At 36.2% G+C, this 20783-nt stretch overlaps 1 protein-coding gene across 7 annotated transcripts; it reads left to right on the forward strand.

The window, feature by feature from the left end:
• Window positions 1-16570: 16570 nt before the first annotated feature.
• LOC146904998 (adenosylhomocysteinase-like) lies at window positions 16571-20118 on the forward strand. 7 transcript variants are annotated; one of them, XM_085726548.1, is made up of 5 exons: window positions 16571-17263; window positions 17865-17941; window positions 18053-18161; window positions 19181-19247; window positions 19788-20118. In XM_085726548.1, exons 2-5 carry the CDS (start codon window positions 17882-17884, stop codon window positions 19918-19920), a joined length of 369 nt encoding a protein of 122 aa, XP_085582674.1. In that variant the 5' UTR covers window positions 16571-17263; window positions 17865-17881; the 3' UTR covers window positions 19921-20118. The 7 variants fall into 7 exon arrangements, 6 of the variants coding, with proteins under 6 accessions (XP_085582674.1, XP_085582675.1, XP_085582671.1 ...); XM_085726549.1 differs by having other exon boundaries at window positions 17865-17936; window positions 18051-18161; XM_085726545.1 differs by having other exon boundaries at window positions 16571-17059; window positions 17143-17263; window positions 17865-18161.
• Window positions 20119-20783: the final 665 nt, after the last annotated feature.

Genomic DNA, 20783 nt, shown 5'->3' on the forward strand with positions numbered 1-20783 from the left:
CAAAAATGGGGGTTAGTTTAATTTCCTTGTTAATTTACGGATTTCACTCGTTTTTCACCCTTTTTCTTTCACTAAAAAGAGCATAAAGTGGCCTAGCTTTATCGAATCGAAGCATGTAATAGGTCGTAGGAAATCTAACGAGCATATCTTTTACTTGCATGGTTGATTTTAGAATTTCCAAAAACGGCAAAAATGGGGGTTAGGTTAATTTCCTTGTTAATTTACGGATTTTACTCGTTTTTCACCCTTTTTCTTTCACTAAAAAGGGCATAAAGTGGCCTAGCTTTTTCGAATCGAACCATGTAATAGTTCGTAGGAAATCTAACAAGCATATCTATCACTTCCATGGTTGATTTTAGAATTTTGAAAACCGGCCAAAATGGGGGTTAAGTGAATATCCTTGTTTATTTACGGATCTTACTCGTCTTTGACCCATTTTCTTTCACTAAAAAATGCATAAAGTGGCCTAGCCTTATCGAATCGAAGCATTTAATAGTTCCTAGGAAATCTAACAAGCATATCTACGACTTCCACGGTTTATATTAGAATTTTCAAAACGGCCAAAATGAGGGTTAAGTTAATTTCCTTCTTAATTTATGGATTTTACTCGTTTTTCACCCTTTTTCTTTCACTAAAAAGGGCATAAAGTGGCCTAGCTTTATCGAATCGAAGCATGTAATAGTTCCTAGGAAATCTAAAGAGCATATCTACGACTTCCATGGTTGATTTTAGAAATTTCAAAAACGTCCAAAATGGTGGTAAAGTAAATTTCCTTGTTAATTTACGGATTTTACTCGATTTTGATCCTTTTTCTTTCGTTAAAAAGGGCATAAAGTAGCCTAGCCTTATCGAATCGAACCATGGAATAGTTCATAGGAAATCTAACGAGCATATCTTTGACTTCCATGGTTGATTTTAGAATTTTCAAAACCTGCCAAAATGGGAGTTAAGTGAATATCCTTGTCTATTTACGGATCTTACTCGTCTTTGACCCATTTTCTTTCACTAAAAAATGCATAAAGTGGCCTAGCCTTATCGAATCAAAGCATGTAATAGTTCCAAGGAAATCTAACAAGCATATCTACGACTTCCATGGATTATATTAGAATTTTCAAAACGGCCAAAATGGGGTTAAGTTAACTTCCTTGTTAATTTACGGATTTTACTCGTTTTTGACCCTTTTTCTTTCACTAAAAAGGGCATAAAGTGGCCTAGCTTTATCGAATCGAAGCATGTAATAGTTCCTAGGAAATCTAACGAGCATATCTACGACTTCCATGGTTGATTTTAGAAATTTCAAAAACGTCCAAAATGGTGGTAAAGTGAATTTCCTTGTTAATTTACGGATTTTACTCGATTTTGATCCTTTTTCTTTCACTAAAAATGCATAAAGTGGCCTAGCCTTATCGAATCGAACCATGTAATAGTTCCTAGGAAATCTAACAAGCATATCTACGACTTCCACGGATTATATTAGAATTTTCAAAACGGCCAAAATGGGGTTATGTTAATTTCCTTGTTAATTTACGGATTTTACTCGTTTTTGACCCTTTTTCAGTCACTAAAAAAGGCATAAAGTGGCCTAGCCTTATCGAATCGAAGCATGTAATAGTTCCTAGGAAATCTAACGAGCATATCTATTACTTCCATGGTTGATTTTAGAATTTTCAAAAATGGCCAAAATGGGGGTTAGGTTAATTTCCTTGTTAATTTACGGATTTTACTCGTTTTACACCCTTTTTCTTTCACTAAAAAGGGCATAAAGTGGCCTAGCTTTATCGAATCGAAGCATGTAATAGTTCCTACGAAATCTAACGAGCATATCTACGACTTCCATGGTTGATTTTAGAAATTTCAAAAACGTCCAAAATGGTGGTAAAGTGAATTTCCTTGTTAATTTACGGATTTTACTCGATTTTGATCCTTTTTCTTTCACTAAAAATGCATAAAGTGGCCTAGCCTTATCGAATCGAACCATGTAATAGTTCCTAGGAAATCTAACGAGCATATCTATTACTTCCATGGTTGATTTTAGAATTTTCAAAAACGGCAAAAATGGGGGTTAGTTTAATTTCCTTGTTAATTTACGGATTTCACTCGTTTTTCACCCTTTTTCTTTCACTAAAAAGGGCATAACATGGCCTAGCTTTATCGAATCGAAGCATGTAATAGGTCGTAGGAAATCTAACGAGCATATCTTTTACTTCCATGGTTGATTTTAGAATTTTCAAAAACGGCAAAAATGGGGGTTAGGTTAATTTCCTTGTTAATTTATGGATTTTACTCGTTTTTCACCCTTTTTCTTTCACTAAAAAGGGCATAAAGTGGCCTAGCTTTATCGAATCGAACCATGTAATAGTTCGTAGGAAATCTAACAAGCATATCTATCACTTCCATGGTTGATTTTAGAATTTTCAAAACCGGCCAAAATGGGGGTTAAGTGAATATCCTTGTTTATTTACGGATCTTACTTGTCTTTGACCCATTTTCTTTCACTAAAAAATGCATAAAGTGGCCTAGCCTTATCGAATCGAAGCATGTAATAGTTCCTAGGAAATCTAACAAGCATATCTACGACTTCCACGGTTTATATTAGAATTTTCAAAACGGCCAAAATGAGGGTTAAGTTAATTTCCTTCTTAATTTATGGATTTTACTCGTTTTTCACCCTTTTTCTTTCACTAAAAAGGGCATAAAGTGGCCTAGCTTTATCGAATCGAAGCATGTAATAGTTCCTAGGAAATCTAAAGAGCATATCTACGACTTCCATGGTTGATTTTAGAAATTTCAAAAACGTCCAAAATGGTGGTAAAGTAAATTTCCTTGTTAATTTACGGATTTTACTCGATTTTGATCCTTTTTCTTTCGTTAAAAAGGGCATAAAGTAGCCTAGCCTTAACGAATCGAACCATGTAATTGTTCGTAGGAAATCTAACGAGCATATCTTTGACTTCCATGGTTGATTTTAGAATTTTCAGGCCAAAATGGGGGTTAAGTGAATATCCTTGTCTATTTACGGATCTTACTCGTCTTTGACCCTTTTTCTTTCACTAAAAAAGGCATAAAGTGGCCTAGCCTTATCGAATCGAAGCATGTAATAGTTCCTAGGAAATCTAACGAGCATATCTTTTACTTCCATGGTTGATTTTAGAATTTTCAAAAACGGCAAAAATGGGAGTTAGGTTAATTTCCTTGTTAATTTACGGATTTTACTCGTTTTTCACCCTTTTTCTTTCACTAAAAAGGGCATAAAGTGGCCTAGCTTTATCGAATCGAACCATGTAATAGTTCGTAGGAAATCTAACAAGCATATCTATCACTTCCATGGTTGATTTTAGAATTTTCAAAACCGGCCAAAATGGGGGTTAAGTGAATATCCTTGTTTATTTACGGATCTTACTCGTCTTTGACCCATTTTCTTTCACTAAAAAATGCATAAAGTGGCCTAGCCTTATCGAATCGAAGCATGTAATAGTTCCTAGGAAATCTAACAAGCATATCTACGACTTCCACGGTTTATATTAAAATTTTCAAAATGGTCAAAATGAGGGTTAAGTTAATTTCCTTGTTAATTTACGGATTTTACTCGTTTTTGACCCTTTTTCTTTCACTAAAAAAGGCATAAAGTGGCCTAGCCTTATCGAATCGAAACATGTAATAGTTCCTAGGAAATCTAGCGAGCATATCTATTACTTCCATGGTTGATTTTAGAATTTTCAAAAACGGCCAAAATGGGGGTTAGGTTAATTTCCTTGCTAATTTACGGATTTTACTCGTTTTTCACCCTTTTTCTTTCACTAAAAAGGGCATAAAGTGGCCTAGCTTTATCAAATCGAAGCATGTAATAGTTCCTAGGAAATCTAACGAGCATATCTACGACTTCCATGGTTGATTTTAGAAATTTCAAAAACGTCCAAAGTGGTGGTAAAGTGAATTTCCTTGTTAATTTACGGATTTTACTCGATTTTGATCCTTTTTCTTTCACTAAAAATGCATAAAGTGGCCATGCCTTATCGAATCGAACCATGTAATAGTTCCTAGGAAATCTAACAAGCATATCTACGACTTCCACGAATTATATTAGAATTTTCAAAACGGCCAAAATGGGGTTATGTTAATTTGCTTGTTAATTTACGGATTTTACTCGTGTTTGACCCTTTTTCAGTCACTAAAAAAGGCATAAAGTGGCCTAGCCTTATCGAATCGAAGCATGTAATAGTTCCTAGGAAATCTAACGAGCATATCTATTACTTCCATGGTTGATTTTAGAATTTTCAAAAACGGCAAAAATGGGGGTTAGGTTAATTTCCTTGTTAATTTACGGATTTCACTCGTTTTTCACCCTTTTTCTTTCACTAAAAAGGGCATAAAGTGGCCTAGCTTTATCAAATCGAAGCATGTAATAGGTCGTAGGAAATCTAACGAGCATATCTTTTACTTCCATGGATGATTTTAGAATTTTCAAAAACGGCAAAAATGGGGGTTAGGTTAATTTCCTTGTTAATTTATGGATTTTACTCGTTTTTCACCCTTTTTCTTTCACTAAAAAGGGCATAAAGTGGCCTAGCTTTATCGAATCGAAGCATGTAATAGTTCCTAGGAAATCTAAAGAGCATATCTACGACTTCCATGGTTGATTTTAGAAAATTCAAAAACGTCCAAAATGGTGGTAAAGTAAATTTCCTTGTTAATTTACGGATTTTACTCGATTTTGATCCTTTTTCTTTCGTTAAAAAGGGCATAAAGTAGCCTAGCCTTATCGAATCGAACCATGTAATAGTTCCTTGGAAATCTAACAAGCATATCTACGACTTCCACGGATTATATTAGAATTTTCAAAACGGCCAAAATGGGGTTAAGTTAATTTCCTTGTTAATTTACGGATTTTACTCGTTTTTGACCCTTTTTCTAGCACTAAAAAAGGCATAAAGTGACCTAGCCTTATCGAATCGAACCATGTAATAGTTCCTAGGAAATCTAACCAGCATAACTATGACTTCCATGGTTGATTTTAGAATTTTCAAAAACGGCCAAAATGGGGGTTAGGTTAATTTCCTTGTTAATTTACGGATTTTACTCGTTTTTGACCCTTTTTCTTTCCATAAAAAGGGCATAAAGTGGCCTACCCTTATCGAATCGAAGCATGTAATAGTTCCTAGGAAATCTAACGAGAATATATATGACTTCCCTGGTTCATTTTAGAAATTTCAAAAACGTCCAAAATGGTGGTAAAGTGATTTTCCTTGTTAATTTACGGATTTTACTCGATTTTGTTCCTTTTTCTTTCGCTAAAAAGGGCATAAAGTGGCCTAGCCTTATCGAATCGAACCTTGTAATAGTTCGTAGGAATTCTAACGAGCATATCTATGACTTCCATGGTTGATTTTAGAATTTTCAAAAACGGCCAAGATGGGGGTTAAGTGAATATCCTTGTTTATTTACGGATCTTACTCGTTTTTGACCCATTTTCTTGCACTAAAAAATGCATAAAGTGGCCTAGCCTTATTGAATCGAACCATGTAATAGTTCCTAGGAAATCTAACAAGCATATCTACGACTTCCACGGATTATATTAGAATTTTCAAAAACGGCGAAAATGGGGGTTAGGTTAATTTCCTTGTTAATTTACGGATTTTACTCGTTTTTGACCCTTTTTCTTTCCATAAAAAGGGCATAAAGTGGCCTACCCTTATCGAATCGAAGCATGTAATAGTTCCTAGGAAATCTAACGAGAATATATATGACTTCCCTGGTTGATTTTAGAAATTTCAAAAACGTCCAAAATGGTGGTAAAGTGATTTTCCTTGTTAATTTACGGTTTTTACTCGATTTTGTTCCTTTTTCTTTCGCTAAAAAGGGCATAAAGTGGCCTAGCTTTATCGAATCGAACCATGTAATAGTTCGTAGGAAATCTAACGAGCATATCTATCTCTTCCATGGTTGATTTTAGAATTTTCTAAACCGGCGAAAATGGGGGTTAAGTGAATATCCTTGTTTATTTACGGATCTTACTCGTCTTTGACCCATTTTCTTTCACTAAAAAATGCATAAAGTGGCCTAGCCTTATCGAATCGAAGCATGTTATAGTTCCGAGGAAATCTAACAAGCATATCTACGACTTCCACGGTTTATATTAGAATTTTCAAAACGGCCAAAATGGGGTTAAGTTAATTTCCTTGTTAATTTACGGATTTTACTCGTTTTTGACCCTTTTTCTAGCACTAAAAAAGGCATAAAGTGACCTAGCCTTATCGAATCGAACCGTGTAATAGTTCCTAGGAAATCTAACCAGCATAACTATGACTTCCATGGTTGATTTTAGAATTTTCAAAAACGGCCAAAATGGGGGTTAGGTTAATTTCCTTGTTAATTTACGGATTTTACTCGTTTTTGACCCTTTTTCTTTCCATAAAAAGGGCATAAAGTGGCCTACCCTTATCGAATCGAAGCATGTAATAGTTCCTAGGAAATCTAACGAGCATATCTACGACTTCCATGGTTGATTTTAGAAATTTCAAAAACGTCCAAACTGGTGGTAAAGTGAATTTCCTTGTTAATTTACGGATTTTACTCGATTTTGATCCTTTTTCTTTTGCTAAAAAGGGCATAAAGTGGCCTAGCCTTATCGAATCGAACCTTGTAATAGTTCGTAGGAATTCTAACGAGCATATCTATGACTTCCATGGTTGATTTTAGAATTTTCAAAAACGGCCAAGATGGGGGTTAAGTGAATATCCTTGTTTATTTACGGATCTTACTCGTCTTTGACCCATTTTCTTGCACTAAAAAATGCATAAAGTGGCCTAGCCTTATCGAATCGAACCATGTAATAGTTCCTTGGAAATCTAACAAGCATATCTACGACTTCCACGGATTATATTAGAATTTTCAAAACGGCCAAAATGGGGTTAAGTTAATTTCCTTGTTAATTTACGGATTTTACTCGTTTTTGACCCTTTTTCTAGCACTAAAAAAGGCATAAAGTGACCTAGCCTTATCGAATCGAACCATGTAATAGTTCCTAGGAAATCTAACCAGCATAACTATGACTTCCATGGTTGATTTTAGAATTTTCAAAAACGGCCAAAATGGGGGTTAGGTTAATTTCCTTGTTAATTTACGGATTTTACTCGTTTTTGACCCTTTTTCTTTCCATAAAAAGGGCATAAAGTGGCCTACCCTTATCGAATCGAAGCATGTAATAGTTCCTAGGAAATCTAACGAGAATATATATGACTTCCCTGGTTGATTTTAGAAATTTCAAAAACGTCCAAAATGGTGGTAAAGTGATTTTCCTTGTTAATTTACGGATTTTACTCGATTTTGTTCCTTTTTCTTTCGCTAAAAAGGGCATAAAGTGGCCTAGCCTTATCGAATCGAACCTTGTAATAGTTCGTAGGAATTCTAACGAGCATATCTATGACTTCCATGGTTGATTTTAGAATTTTCAAAAACGGCCAAGATGGGGGTTAAGTGAATATCCTTGTTTATTTACGGATCTTACTCGTCTTTGACCCATTTTCTTGCACTAAAAAATGCATAAAGTGGCCTAGCCTTATCGAATCGAACCATGTAATAGTTCCTCGGAAATCTAACAAGCATATCTATGACTTCCACGGATTATATTAGAATTTTCAAAACGGCCAAAATGGGGTTAAGTTAATTTCCTTGTTAATTTACGGATTTTACTCGTTTTTGACCCTTTTTCTTTCACTAAAAAAGGCATAAAGTGACCTAGCCTTATCGAATCGAACCATGTAATAGTTCCTAGGAAATCTAACCAGCATATCTATGACTTCCATGGTTGATTTTAGAATTTTCAAAAACGGCCAAAATGGGGGTTAGGTTAATTTCCTTGTTAATTTACGGATTTTACTCGTTTTTGACCCTTTTTCTGTAACAGCCCAGGCGGGTCCCGGCTAGGCACTGTACCCCCCGGCACTGTTACTCACAAGCTTAATCACCACCCCCCCGCCCTATAGTGGTGTTTTAGCCTCCCGTGGGAATCGAACCTAGTACCTGGGGTTAAGTACTAGTTCAATGCATTCCCACTACCAATTGAGCTAGTAGCTCAATTGGTAGTGGGAATGCATTGAACTAGTACTTAACCCCAGGTACTAGGTTCGATTCCCACGGGAGGCAAAAACACCACTATAGGGGGGGGTGGTGATTAAGCTTGTGAGTAACAGTGCCGGGGGGTACAGTGCCTAGTCGGGACCCGTCTGGGCTGTTACATTTTCTTTACATAAAAAGGGCATAAAGTGGCCTACCCTTATCGAATCGAAGCATGTAATAGTTCCTAGGAAATCTAACGAGCATATCTACGACTTCCATGGTTGATTTTAGGAATTTCAAAAACGTCCAAAATGGTGGTAAAGTGAATTTCCTTGTTAATTTACGGTTTTTACTCGATTTTGTTCCTTTTTCTTTCGCTAAAATGGGCATAAAGTGGCCTAGCCTTATCGAATCGAACCATGTAATAGTTCGTAGGAAATCTAACGAGCATATCTATCTCTTCCATGGTTGATTTTAGAATTTTCTAAACCGGCCAAAATGGGGGTTAAGTGAATATCCTTGTTTATTTACGGATCTTACTCGTCTTTGACCCATTTTCTTTCACTAAAAAATGCATAAAGTGGCCTAGCCTTATCGAATCGAAGCATGTAATAGTTCCGAGGAAATCTAACAAGCATATCTACAACTTCCACGGTTTATATTAGAATTTTCAAAACGCCAAAATGAGGGTTAAGTTAATTTCCTAGTTAATTTACGGATTTTACTTGCTTTTGACCCTTTTTCTTTCACTAAAAATGGCATAAAGTGGCCTAGCCTTATCGAATCGAAGCATGTAATAGTTCCTAGGAAATCTAACGAGCATATCTATTACTTCCATGGTTGATGTTAGAATTTTCAAAAACGGCCAAAATGGGGGTTAGGTTAATTTCCTAGTTAATTTACGGATTTTACTCGTTTTTCACCCTTTTTATTTCACTAAAAAGGGCATAAAGTGGCCTAGCTTTATCGAATCGAAGCATGTAATAGTTCCTTGGAAATCTAACGAGCATATCTACGACTTCCATGGTTGATTTTAGAAATTTCAAAAACGTCCAAAATGGTGGTAAAGTGAATTTCCTTGTTAATTTACGGATTTTACTCGATTTTGATCCTTTTTCTTTTGCTAAAAAGGGCATAAAGTGGCCTAGCCTTATCGAATCGAACCATGTAATAGTTCATAGGAATTCTAATGAGCATATCTATGACTTCCATGGTTGATTTTAGAATTTTCAAAAACGGCCAATGTAATATCCCGCCTGACAGTATCGAGATATTACCAGTCGACTGTGTCAGATGAATTTAATTCATGGAAAGAAAGTTAATGGAAATATTTTGTAAGATGTTAGCTTTATACAGGAAAAGTATCAGAGTCGTTTTAAGCACGCTTGAGGCAAGGGCATAATGGTAATTTCATGGAAAAGGATATTTATATGATTTTGGATCAAAATATCTCATTTCTCTCATTTCTTTCTCTTTCTAAGTTGGGAAAACATTTCTCTCCCTTCTCTCTTCTCTTCTCCCACGCGCATCTCCTTCCTTCTCCACCAAATCATTCAAATATTCTTTCCTCCATGGCAAGTGAAATAAAATGGCTCTTTCATGGTCTCTTGTACAAGTAGAAGCTTGGTTATGGATTGATTTTCCTTTTCCACCTCTCATGAAGATAATCCCATCTCTTTTCCTCTTCACCAATCTTTCATGAAACTTCATCATCTCATGGTAAGCTTCCAAACTTGTTCCCTTATGATCATTTAAGCTTAAGGAAGTATGGATTAGGTTTGATTTCTTCTATTCCACCTCTTGAAAGAAGTGTTTGGAAATTAGGGTTTTGGTGAAAGAAGCTTGGGAATGGATTAGTGATGAGCTAGAAAAGATCATGATGCCAAGGTTTGTAAGAAAAACATCAAGATAGAGATGATTTGGGCCAAGGAATCAAGTGATCACAAACTAGGGTTTTGTCATGTTTGAGCTTGGAGCTTGGGAATGCTTCAAGATTATGTTAAGGTGAGTTCCTTAGTTAGTTCCCCACCCTTTGGGATTGTGTATTTATCTTGCAAAGATAACATGTATCTTAGGGTTTTTAAAGTATAAGTTAGATGCCTCTTTTCTTACCATGCTTGCCATACTTGTGTACACTTGTTCCATGACTGTTTTTATAGGTTTCTAATGATCCTAAGGGTCACATAGCACTTGGAGATGCTTGGTTTGAGGTTTTTAAGTCAAAAATATCAATTTTGAAGTTGCAGGACTGTCACAGCTCGCCACGGCGAGCAAATGGCTCGCGAGGCGAGCTAGGAGGTCGAACAGGGGGTCCTGCTCGCCCCCAACTCGCCATGGCGAGTAGGAGCTCGCCTCCCACACCAATTTACTCGCCTAGGCGAGCTACACAGTGGGGAGACCCAGTGTTTTGCTCGCCTCAGGTCATTTCGGCGTTTCGCGAGCGGTTTTTCTTGTGCAGTCTTTTTAAGAGAAATAAACCCCTCAAACCAAGATCCTAATTGTTAAGTTTTTTAAAAAGGAGAGTTCCTTATATAAGAAACAAGTATTTGGCAATTATGGTAAAGCATGGTGAGCGAGAGTATGATGTAAGAATCGGGTAGCAAGATAAATCTTAAGGAAAGGGAAGAACTAGAGCCTCGGTATAGTTATCGAGAACTAGAATAGTTAGAAAGAATAGAATGCTTTGCATTATCAATATGCTTGATAGTCGCGAGGTAATGAGAGTATTATCTTCGCATAGAAGCAAGTGCCATACGAGTATGGCAAGATGTGAATCGTTTTTATATCCATTCACAAAGTAAGTTAAGCAAGCATATAGTTGCGTCTAGTGGGATCGTCTAGGGATCCGAGGTAAAAGAGTTAGCATGTTTAAGTTAATTTTCATGCATAAGACTAAGACTTATAAGAAAGAAAGAGTGTTATGTCTCTTGTAATCCTTCCAAGGTTGGATTCAAGGGGTTCCCCAAGGGGGAATGGTTAAGCCGCAAGGGAGCCGCATTTCACTAAGTTAAGGTGTCGTGTCTTTTGTATTCCTTCCAAGGATGGGTACAAAAGGTTCTCCAAGGGGAATGGGGTAAGCCGTAAGGGACCCGCACGTTCACTAAGGGAGTCCGGTGCGCTCTTGCTAAGCACTTCACCGGTAGTAAGGGATTAACTTCCGGGGTTACTCCACTCGGGACTAATCCGTAAAATGAACTCAGATAAGTTGTTTGTTACACGCTAACATAATCTAAGAAGCTAACTATGCATATTCATCATACATTTATGTGTGTTATGTTATAGAGCCTTGGCATAGACTGTCAAGAACTAGAAAGAATATAGAAGTAGAAAGTCAAGAGCTAGCAAGCTAGAAAGAGTCACTTTTGTGGCAAGATTAAGAAAGTTTATTAATACAATTTATCCAAGTAAGTAAGCAAGTTAAGAGAGTTATACCGTCGACGATCTTAGGTTTCCCCTAATCGTCCGGTTAGAGTCGTGTCATGATTTTAGAAAGTGGAGGCCTTGATGCGTAGATCGTATCTTGGCAATGCGGTCTTAGATCCCCCTTTTACCGCCGTGGCACGTATAAGAAGAGAAACCTATAACAAGTTAAGAACATTAAGACGGCCCTAGCAAGCACCGCCGTCTAAGAAAGCAAGTCCCCACACACGTATAATCAACCGGCAGGTTGTATTGTAGACACGTGGTGACCGTAGGTTTTCCCGTGGTTGCCTATAGCCTAGGGTTAGGTGGAACTCACTGAGACATTATGTCTCATCCCAATCCTTATTTGTTTCAGATATCAGGATGGTTTGGGAAGCTAGTAGCCGGATGGATGTTTCAGCAAGTGTTCGTTCGTATCAGCGGCAGCAGGATATGGATAATCAAGGATGTCCTTATTATATTTTAGAAAAGTTGAGTTGTAACCTTATTGTACGAACGCATTTGTTGTATACGTTATTCATTCAAAGTTTTTATGTTGTAAATTTTTAATGTATCCAGTACTAAACTAACGCACATGCTAGACATTCTAGATACGTCTGGTATGGGTGTTACATTTGGTATCAGAGCAGGTCGATTCAGACCGTGCCTTGGGTCATTAAGTTACAACAAAGGTAGTGGGACCATTGGGTTCCGGGTAAATGTTCTAGTTGTCGTTGTTAATTGAGCCTGATCAACTCAATTTAGCATTCGACGATTAGAATGGATGCCTGAGAGCTGAATAGGACCCTGGAGGAACGAAGTATGTGATGAAGATGCATCGGAAAGTAAGAACTCGGAAGGAGTATTAGTAAGAAGTTTGAATGTGCCAATAGGTGGCCGGTGAACTAAGTTGTAGAAATGTGAATTCTTCGGGAATGTAAGGTAATGTTAAGAAGGGACGTTCCGATGGCGTTGGGTAAGATGTTGTGGATACATCGTATACCAGTAAGTAAAGAGTTTGGAAATGTCTAAGTATGATCTGGAGTTTCAGTAAGATTTGTTGTCGGAACAGATTTATTGTATAGGAAGGATTTGTGTTCCAGAACGTCAGCGCAAGGCTACAAGTTAGAAAGAAGTTGATGTAGGCTGGCGGAATTAGTAGGCTCTCAGAGATAGCGTTATGTGAATGAGGTTATGGACTTGTAAGCTCAGGGTGGACAAGGTTCTAGTGTTTTGAAAGTGCGTTAAGTCGCAATGTAGCGAGGCAAGTTACTCGTAGTAGGAGAGGTTAAGGATTTAAGCGAAAGTTTATGTCATCAGGACTAAGGCATTGATTTCCGACGAGCCGAGAACTGTATTGAAATAGGTTGATGGTTGCTATGCATATATTGTAGAATATTTTATGTTGATAGGAATGAATGATATGCATTGGACTACTTGAGAAATAAGAATTTTCCGGTAAAGTATATTTATGAGGAGATTGAACCGAAGAAACTCGCCAATAGCGAACCAGAGGTGAAATTCCCAGTTTTCCGAAAACCGTTAGTTCGTCTCTAGGATTTGCAGTAATTATTGGGGAGTTATCTTCACAAATCTTTAAAGCAACAAAAACCTTTTATGACATCAAGTAATGAAAGCATATCACATCCTAAGATTTTCAAAGGAAAAAGGCATGAGCAACTATTAACGAAAATCGATACGGTTAAGGTAGCTTTGGAAGTTAATGTGTCAAGGGTAGAGAAGGAGTTCAGACTAAGAGTTTAGAGGTTCCAGTATTTAGAATGGACGACATGAATGTGAAGACATGAAGAAAATAAGTTAAAGAAATGAAGAGTCATACGAAGTCATAAGGTTCTCGGATTTTGTGGAGTTATGAGTATTTCCTGAATCTACGTTTTGCCTAATCAACTTGCTAAGGCTCGTTAGGATGTTGAATCATAAAGTTTACAAGATTTTAGAATGACATACACATGTGGGTAATTGAAGTTGACAGTTTTGAAAATTCAAAGAAAATTTTGTAGGTACCAGATTGTTACGACTCACATAGAGTGAGCTAAATTCACTAGAACCAAGATTTGATGGCACGCATGTGTTACCAACTTGTTCTATGATTTTAGAGTAACGACTTGGGCTTAAATTTTAGTATGAATTATTTAGTGGAAAATCATCAATATCAATGACCCGTATGCTAGTTATGAAGTTTTCATTAAAAGAAAAAAAAAACCAACGAGCAAGCATAGGAATGATTAAGCAAATTATAATAAGCGGGAATACTAAGGTACAAGGTTAGATGTTTGAGGAATGTATGTCCAAGTGCAATAGGAGTCTACTGTGAGAATTTGAGATTTGCTCAGAAACAAGTTCAAGTATGATATGTAAATATCAGGAAGTGAACCCAATCGGCAAGAACGTAAGGTATATCCCCGAGTGAAGTGTTATGAGTATACGATAAGTTTATCGTGGGTTTTGATCTTATAAGCAGTGGTAAGTGTAAAGTTGTGACGTGGTTGCAACATGGAAAGTCTTGAGATTAGTTCAAGAAGATAGTAAACAAGTGGTGAACAGGAATGAGAAGTTACACACATCTCAACGGATTAGAGTATTGGTTTAAGCTAACCGGAGGGAATCAGAGTAGCGCAACATAAGTTAATTGGTTAAGTTGCTGAGGATAACTATAGGGTATGAAAATTGGAAGTAAGAATCTTCGTGGAGAATGTTTGAGATAGTAATACAGTTTTAGTAAGGAAAGTACTACGAGACGAGCGAGAGGAACTTTCATTATGATAAGTAAGTATTGATGCTTATACCGTCAGTGATGAATAAGGTAAAAGTTTAAAGGATGTATCTTCACTTAAGCAAGACAATAAAGACTAGAGTTACCACAGATGAAGTAAACGGATTGCCTGATTGATGAGGTTGAATGTGTTGAGGAGCTATTGGTTAGTCAGGGAAGGTTATGAGCTACCATAAGAGAATACGGTTCACGAGATATGCACGAAGAAGTACATACCCTCCTATACCCTACTTGTAAGTGATAACGATACTTGCCAGAATAAAGTTAAATTTTGATTCTGTGACTTTTAAAGTTAAGATTGGTAATAAGGAACTTGGGAACGAAGTTTGTTATAAAAACATGACATAGTACATTGTTGAAACTGAGGAGGCATGTCGTGAGCGAGTAAGCTCACTTAGGGCGTGCAGACTTCGGGGCCAACTTGTCATAGGCAAGTTTGGGACGAGTTGTAAAACCTTTTTCATAATATAGAGACTCGTCCTGAGGTTCTGCGGTATCATTACAACTCGGTTTCAAAATGAGATTTTCTTTTAGTCAAGTAAATGTTCGTTCCAAAGACCTATGTACCAAAGTTTAGGAATTTTTTTTTTTTTGAAGCAAAATGCTAGAATCAGTATCGTTATTAACTAACAAGAAGCGGTACTTGAAGGAATGAGAATACTATGGAGATAAGATTTTAAGAGGAAACGGCAAAGTCCTTACAATATCAATATTGTACGAGATTTATGGATTTTTGCTTAAAGAGTTCAAGTGTAAGTGCCAAAGGGATTTAGTAGAAGATTTTAAGAGTATGTAATCCGCAAGACTGGTAAATAGATTGTCAGATGAATCGACATAATGGATTTCGTTTCTTCATGTCAAGTTAGAAAGGTTTTTGAAGAGTTTGAAAGAGCTAAGAGATTTGTATAATCATCAAGATAAGTAACATAAGTAAGAAATATAAATCGCAAGATGCGGTAAGAAAGATTATGTATGCATAAAAAGATGTATGCATGATAAGATGTTTTAGATGCAAGAAAGCACTGCAGGGCAAACCTGGATTCCGGTAGATCTCCAGTATAAAGGCAAATCCTAAGTGTTTTAGTTCGTGAAAGGTTAATTACGTGAGTGGTTATGATAAATAGATGAGATATTGAATTGAGGCAACTAGTCCGCATGTAGCCAAAATGTGTGTCAAACACAATGTTCTGAGATAGTTCTATGATTTTGAGAAAGATATTAAGATTGAGGAGATCATATTCGTTAGGAGAATAAAGAAAGAGGATGAGTTATATGCTTCGAACCCTTTGGGAGTGAGTACGAACAGACTTTGTTTAACTAAAAAAACCGAAGAAGACGAGTTTAATCTCAGAGATTGGTATATAGTTTCTAAATTTCGAGGACGAAATTTTTTTAAGGGGGGTAGAATGTAATATCCCGCCTGACAGTATCGAGATATTACCAGTCGACTGTGTCAGATGAATTTAATTCATGGAAAGAAAGTTAATGGAAATATTTTGTAAGATGTTAGCTTTATACGGGAAAAGTATCAGAGTCGTTTTAAGCACGCTTGAGGCAAGGGCATAATGGTAATTTCATGGAAAAGGATATTTATATGATTTTGGATCAAAATATCTCATTTCTCTCATTTCTTTCTCTTTCTAAGTTGGGAAAACATTTCTCTCCCTTCTCTCTTCTCTTCTCCCACGCGCATCTCCTTCCTTCTCCACCAAATCATTCAAATATTCTTTCCTCCATGGCAAGTGAAATAAAATGGCTCTTTCATGGTCTCTTGTACAAGTAGAAGCTTGGTTATGGATTGATTTTCCTTTTCCACCTCTCATGAAGATAATCCCATCTCTTTTCCTCTTCACCAATCTTTCATGAAACTTCATCATCTCATGGTAAGCTTCCAAACTTGTTCCCTTATGATCATTTAAGCTTAAGGAAGTATGGATTAGGTTTGATTTCTTCTATTCCACCTCTTGAAAGAAGTGTTTGGAAATTAGGGTTTTGGTGAAAGAAGCTTGGGAATGGATTAGTGATGAGCTAGAAAAGATCATGATGCCAAGGTTTGTAAGAAAAACATCAAGATAGAGATGATTTGGGCCAAGGAATCAAGTGATCACAAACTAGGGTTTTGTCATGTTTGAGCTTGGAGCTTGGGAATGCTTCAAGATTATGTTAAGGTGAGTTCCTTAGTTAGTTCCCCACCCTTTGGGATTGTAACATTCCGCCTGTCAGTGTCTGAACTGTATCAGTCGATCGTCCCAGAGAACGTATTTTGAAAGAAAGTTAATGGAGAATATTTATTATGTAATATCAGCTTATTACCACTACAAGAAAATATACATTCCACATCAGAGTTTTTACATCAGTGGAAAAAATCACTGAGGGGAAAGAGAACATGGTGGCTTTCACATCGGCAAGCATAAGCAGCTGAGGGGAAAACTAAATAATCTATGACATTTCCCTTCAGTGGATTTTTGGACCGAGGGGAAATCAAAGCGGTGGCAATTTTGTAATTTTGTTTAACTTCTCTTCACCAATAGGAAAAAGGATTGGTTTACGATTCTTAGATCCCATCTCAATCTCATCTTTCATTCCTCAATCTCCCTTCTTTCGTCCACATCTCTCAAGTCTCAACCCCAGGTTTTCACTTCAGATCTTGTTCTTTCGTCTGCCTCCTTCTTCTCTTCCTCTCCATATACCTTTTAATCGGTATCTTCGATGCTCTAAGCTTTCTTATTTTCGGTTCTCGTTTCTCTCTTCGCTTCAGATCGATTCAGTTTTCTTCCTTTGTGGCTACAATCGGACACAACAATCTTAGTACAGATTGGAATTTCCTCTGATTCCCTTTCTTTGTTCTTTTAATTCCTATTATACCCTCTTACTTGGTTTTTGTTCATCAGGCTCTTCTTCGTCGCCGAGAAATCAAGTCTAATGGGTCATTTCTCAAATTTATTGGGTGCAAGCTAATGGACTTTATTGTTCCCTGTAGTTAACTTGAATGACTCTGTCACCAAGAGCAAGGTCAGTGAAAACTGGATCTGTTTATTTTGTTTTTTAATATTCCATATGTTAATGATAGTAAGGTTAGTAGGTTTGTGTTATTTTAAGTTAAAATTTATGCTTTTTCACGTTTTAGGTATTGGGTTGGATTCAGGTTTGGTTGTTGTTGTGTACCTTCCTGAGGATGAGAGTGTGTGTTGTTTGAAATTGAGTATTGGATTTTGGCAATGGTTGTCTTGAAAGAATTATTGTGAAATTGAGTTTATGTGTAGTGTGAATTTGAGTATTTGGTTTTAAATCTGCCAATTGTTTGATGAATGTCTTGAAATTGAGTTTGATGAATGTCTTGGATTTAACAAATGGAATGTGTGTAAGCTACGTGCGTGGGTGTGTGTGTGTGTGTGTGTGTGGTGTTTTAAGTCCATAATGGTTAACTATGATATGTCATGTTTTGATCTTGGGTTTAACAAATGGATATGTCATTTAATTTGTGTTGTTACATTTGTGTTGTTATTGTTAACTATTATGTGAATGTGGTTGTTGTGTTTTGGGTTATGTGGAATGTTTTGATCTAACGAAGTTTATGTTTTTATGCTTCTTTTGATTTGTGGTTTTGTAATAGTCTAACAACTTGTATGGATGCCGTCACTCACTTCCGGATGGTTTGATGAGGCTACTGATGTTATGATTGCTGGGAAGGTTGGTGTTGTTTGTGGATATGGATATGTTGGAAAGGGTTGTCCTGTTGCTTCGAAGCAGGTTGAATCTCGTGTGATTGTGACTGAAATTCATCCAATATGTGGCCTTCAGGTTCTCATGGAATGGAAGGCTTTCACTGATTTTATAAAAACTGGCTATTTCATCACTCATGAACCCTCGCCATTGCAAGAACCCTCACCTTCGCGCTGCTGCATGCAGAGTAAGTTTTTGAACGTTATTTAATTGTTGCATTCAAATTGTCAGTGTATGGTTGAACAAAAAATAAAAACTAGCTTCACTTAAAATTTAATTACTTGCTAAATTATTAAAAGAAAAATCTCGCTAACCATATGTACAATAATCACTAGTAATTAGAAAACACAATTTAATTGGTAGTGACAAATTTCTATGAAATACACTTATGTTTGTGTAATGTTACTCACTATAAACTCAAACAACCAATTGCATGCATTGGGTATTTTGACCAAATCCCTTATGACAGCTTTTGTTCTTTCAAATACCTCGTAGAATTCATTTAAATTGTTGGAAGTACTCTAGGTAAATTTGACTATTCTTGCAACTGCACATATAATACACAGTCCTGATGGGCGAAATCTCAACAAAGAGTAATGCAGTTTGGATTTTTTTGTCAAGAAACTTAAAAAGTTTATTAGAAAAATGTCCAAATACATTAGTTAATATAATTTATGCTAACTCAAGCTTTTTCCTTGGCTACGTACTATTACAAAGCATACTTAGATTCAAAGTAGACATTTTAATTATATTTGATTTGATGAATACCCAAATGTATACTTTTGATTCCTGTAGCTACATAAAGATATGAAATGTCAATCATGAGTAGTTGAGGTGGTTAGAATGAATTAATTTGTGTTAAAAAAATGATGTAAAATACTAGTACTAGTTAACTTGTGTTCTTAGGATTGCCTTTCATAGTTGATAATGTAGACTGTGGTTTACCCATTAATAATTGGAAAGAAGTTGTGTCTTTTAGTTAATGAATCGGATATAAAGAGGAGAATATTTTATTTGTGTCTTTTAGTTGCTAATATGGAGTTGGTAGTAGAATTTCTCTTTCGTTATATTTTTACCATTTATCTTTTCTGCATAAGTTGCAGTGCAATCAAATATAAAGAGAGTGTCTTTTACTTTGTATTTAAAGACAATTTTAGACCTTAAATGTAGTGATCAAGTTTGCTGCTTTTCTATCCAATTATGCAGATTTGTTGGGAATATCATGTCCATGTGGCTTTCATCTTACTTTGACAAGAGAAGCTCCTATTTCTAGGTATTATCCATTAGGCTTTGTTGATCAGACTTGTGACAGTGTGGTTCTATTTTATTTTGGTGTCTTGTTTTGTTTATATGGACTGAATTTTGGATTTCAATGTTTGCATTACTCATAATTGAAATGTTACAAATTTTAGCTTGCATGAGTCTTGTGGTTTAGCTACTGTGCTATGAGTTGTTTAGTCTCTTGTGGGTGTTATAATATATATCTTGCTGATGATAGGATGTCAAATTAGACAAAGCACGTTTCATGCTTCTAAGCTTATATAGAAGAACTTAGAAATGTCTCAATTAATCCATGTTTGACTACTTTTCTTAATTTGGGGACAAGCTAGTGAAGGTGGTAAAAGACACATAACCACGTCATATTCAACAGACAATTAATCTCTTTTATACTACTATACATAAACCAAGCCTAATCCAAACATTAAATTGTGGCCTTCATTAATTCTATCGCGTGTTGAGGCCTTTACCTGAAAAGGGAGGTTGTTGTATCGTACTTTTAACTTTATTTCAGTTTGTGAATATATTTTTGCAGAGGCCAGCATTTTTGGATATTGACTCTCATGCATTGCTGCCGCGGCTATACCATATACTTTATGAATATTAACTTGGTCTCGCGCATCACATATAAGCAAAGCTCTTCTCCTTCGACGTCGTTGAAGTATTGATGGTAGAAATTTAGTAAGTATTTACAATTTGTAAAATGTTAATAGTGATAATTTTGTATATGTAAACTTGGTGTGTGTGAAGCTTTGGTGATACGGTGAACTAAAATGTTTTATTAATATTTGTGTTTGTTGATATTGAATGTATATCAATAAAAATAGGATCTTTGATATTGATTATATATTGTATGTTTCCTTTTATTAAATAGCGCGGCCTTAAAAAATTGCTCATGTACTCTAGCCTATTTGGTAAAACAGCCAAAAAAAAGGGAATGTTTTTTTTTTAATTGAGATAGATCTCACATCAGGTGGAAATAGTGCCGATGTGAAGTAAAAGTATTTCTCATCAGTGGATGGGTTATACCTGATGTGAAAACCCTAGTGTTTATATATTTAATACAAAACTCACATCGGGTTGAAAATAACCTGACGTGGAAAGTCATCTATCACATCGGGTATGAACCCGATGTGAAATGTTATGGACATTTAACCTCACCTTTAGTTACATCGGGTGGGACCCGATGTGAAAAGTCAATTTCAACTGATGTTAAATGTCATTTCTGTAGTAGTGTACGGAGTAAGTATCCGTGTCGCTTTTACCACGTTTAAAGACAAGGGCAATTTGGTAATTTCACTTGGAAAGGGTATTTAATTGAGTTGGGCCAAAATATCTTCATTATTCTTCAACCTTTCTCTCTCTAGGACTTGGCAATAGTTTTCTCTCCTCCTTCTCTCTACTCCATCGGCCTCTCTCTTCTCTCCCCACCTTACCAATTCATCAAAACTCCTTCCTCAAAGATTCATGATCATCTTTTGGTTACTCTATGCCCTTTAAGAGATTGTGTAGCTTGGATTAAGCTTGTTTT

This window comes from Medicago sativa, chromosome 7, assembly GCF_051527215.1.
Source record: "Medicago sativa cultivar Bolivia chromosome 7, Bolivia_mono, whole genome shotgun sequence".
NCBI lineage: Eukaryota > Viridiplantae > Streptophyta > Magnoliopsida > Fabales > Fabaceae > Medicago > Medicago sativa.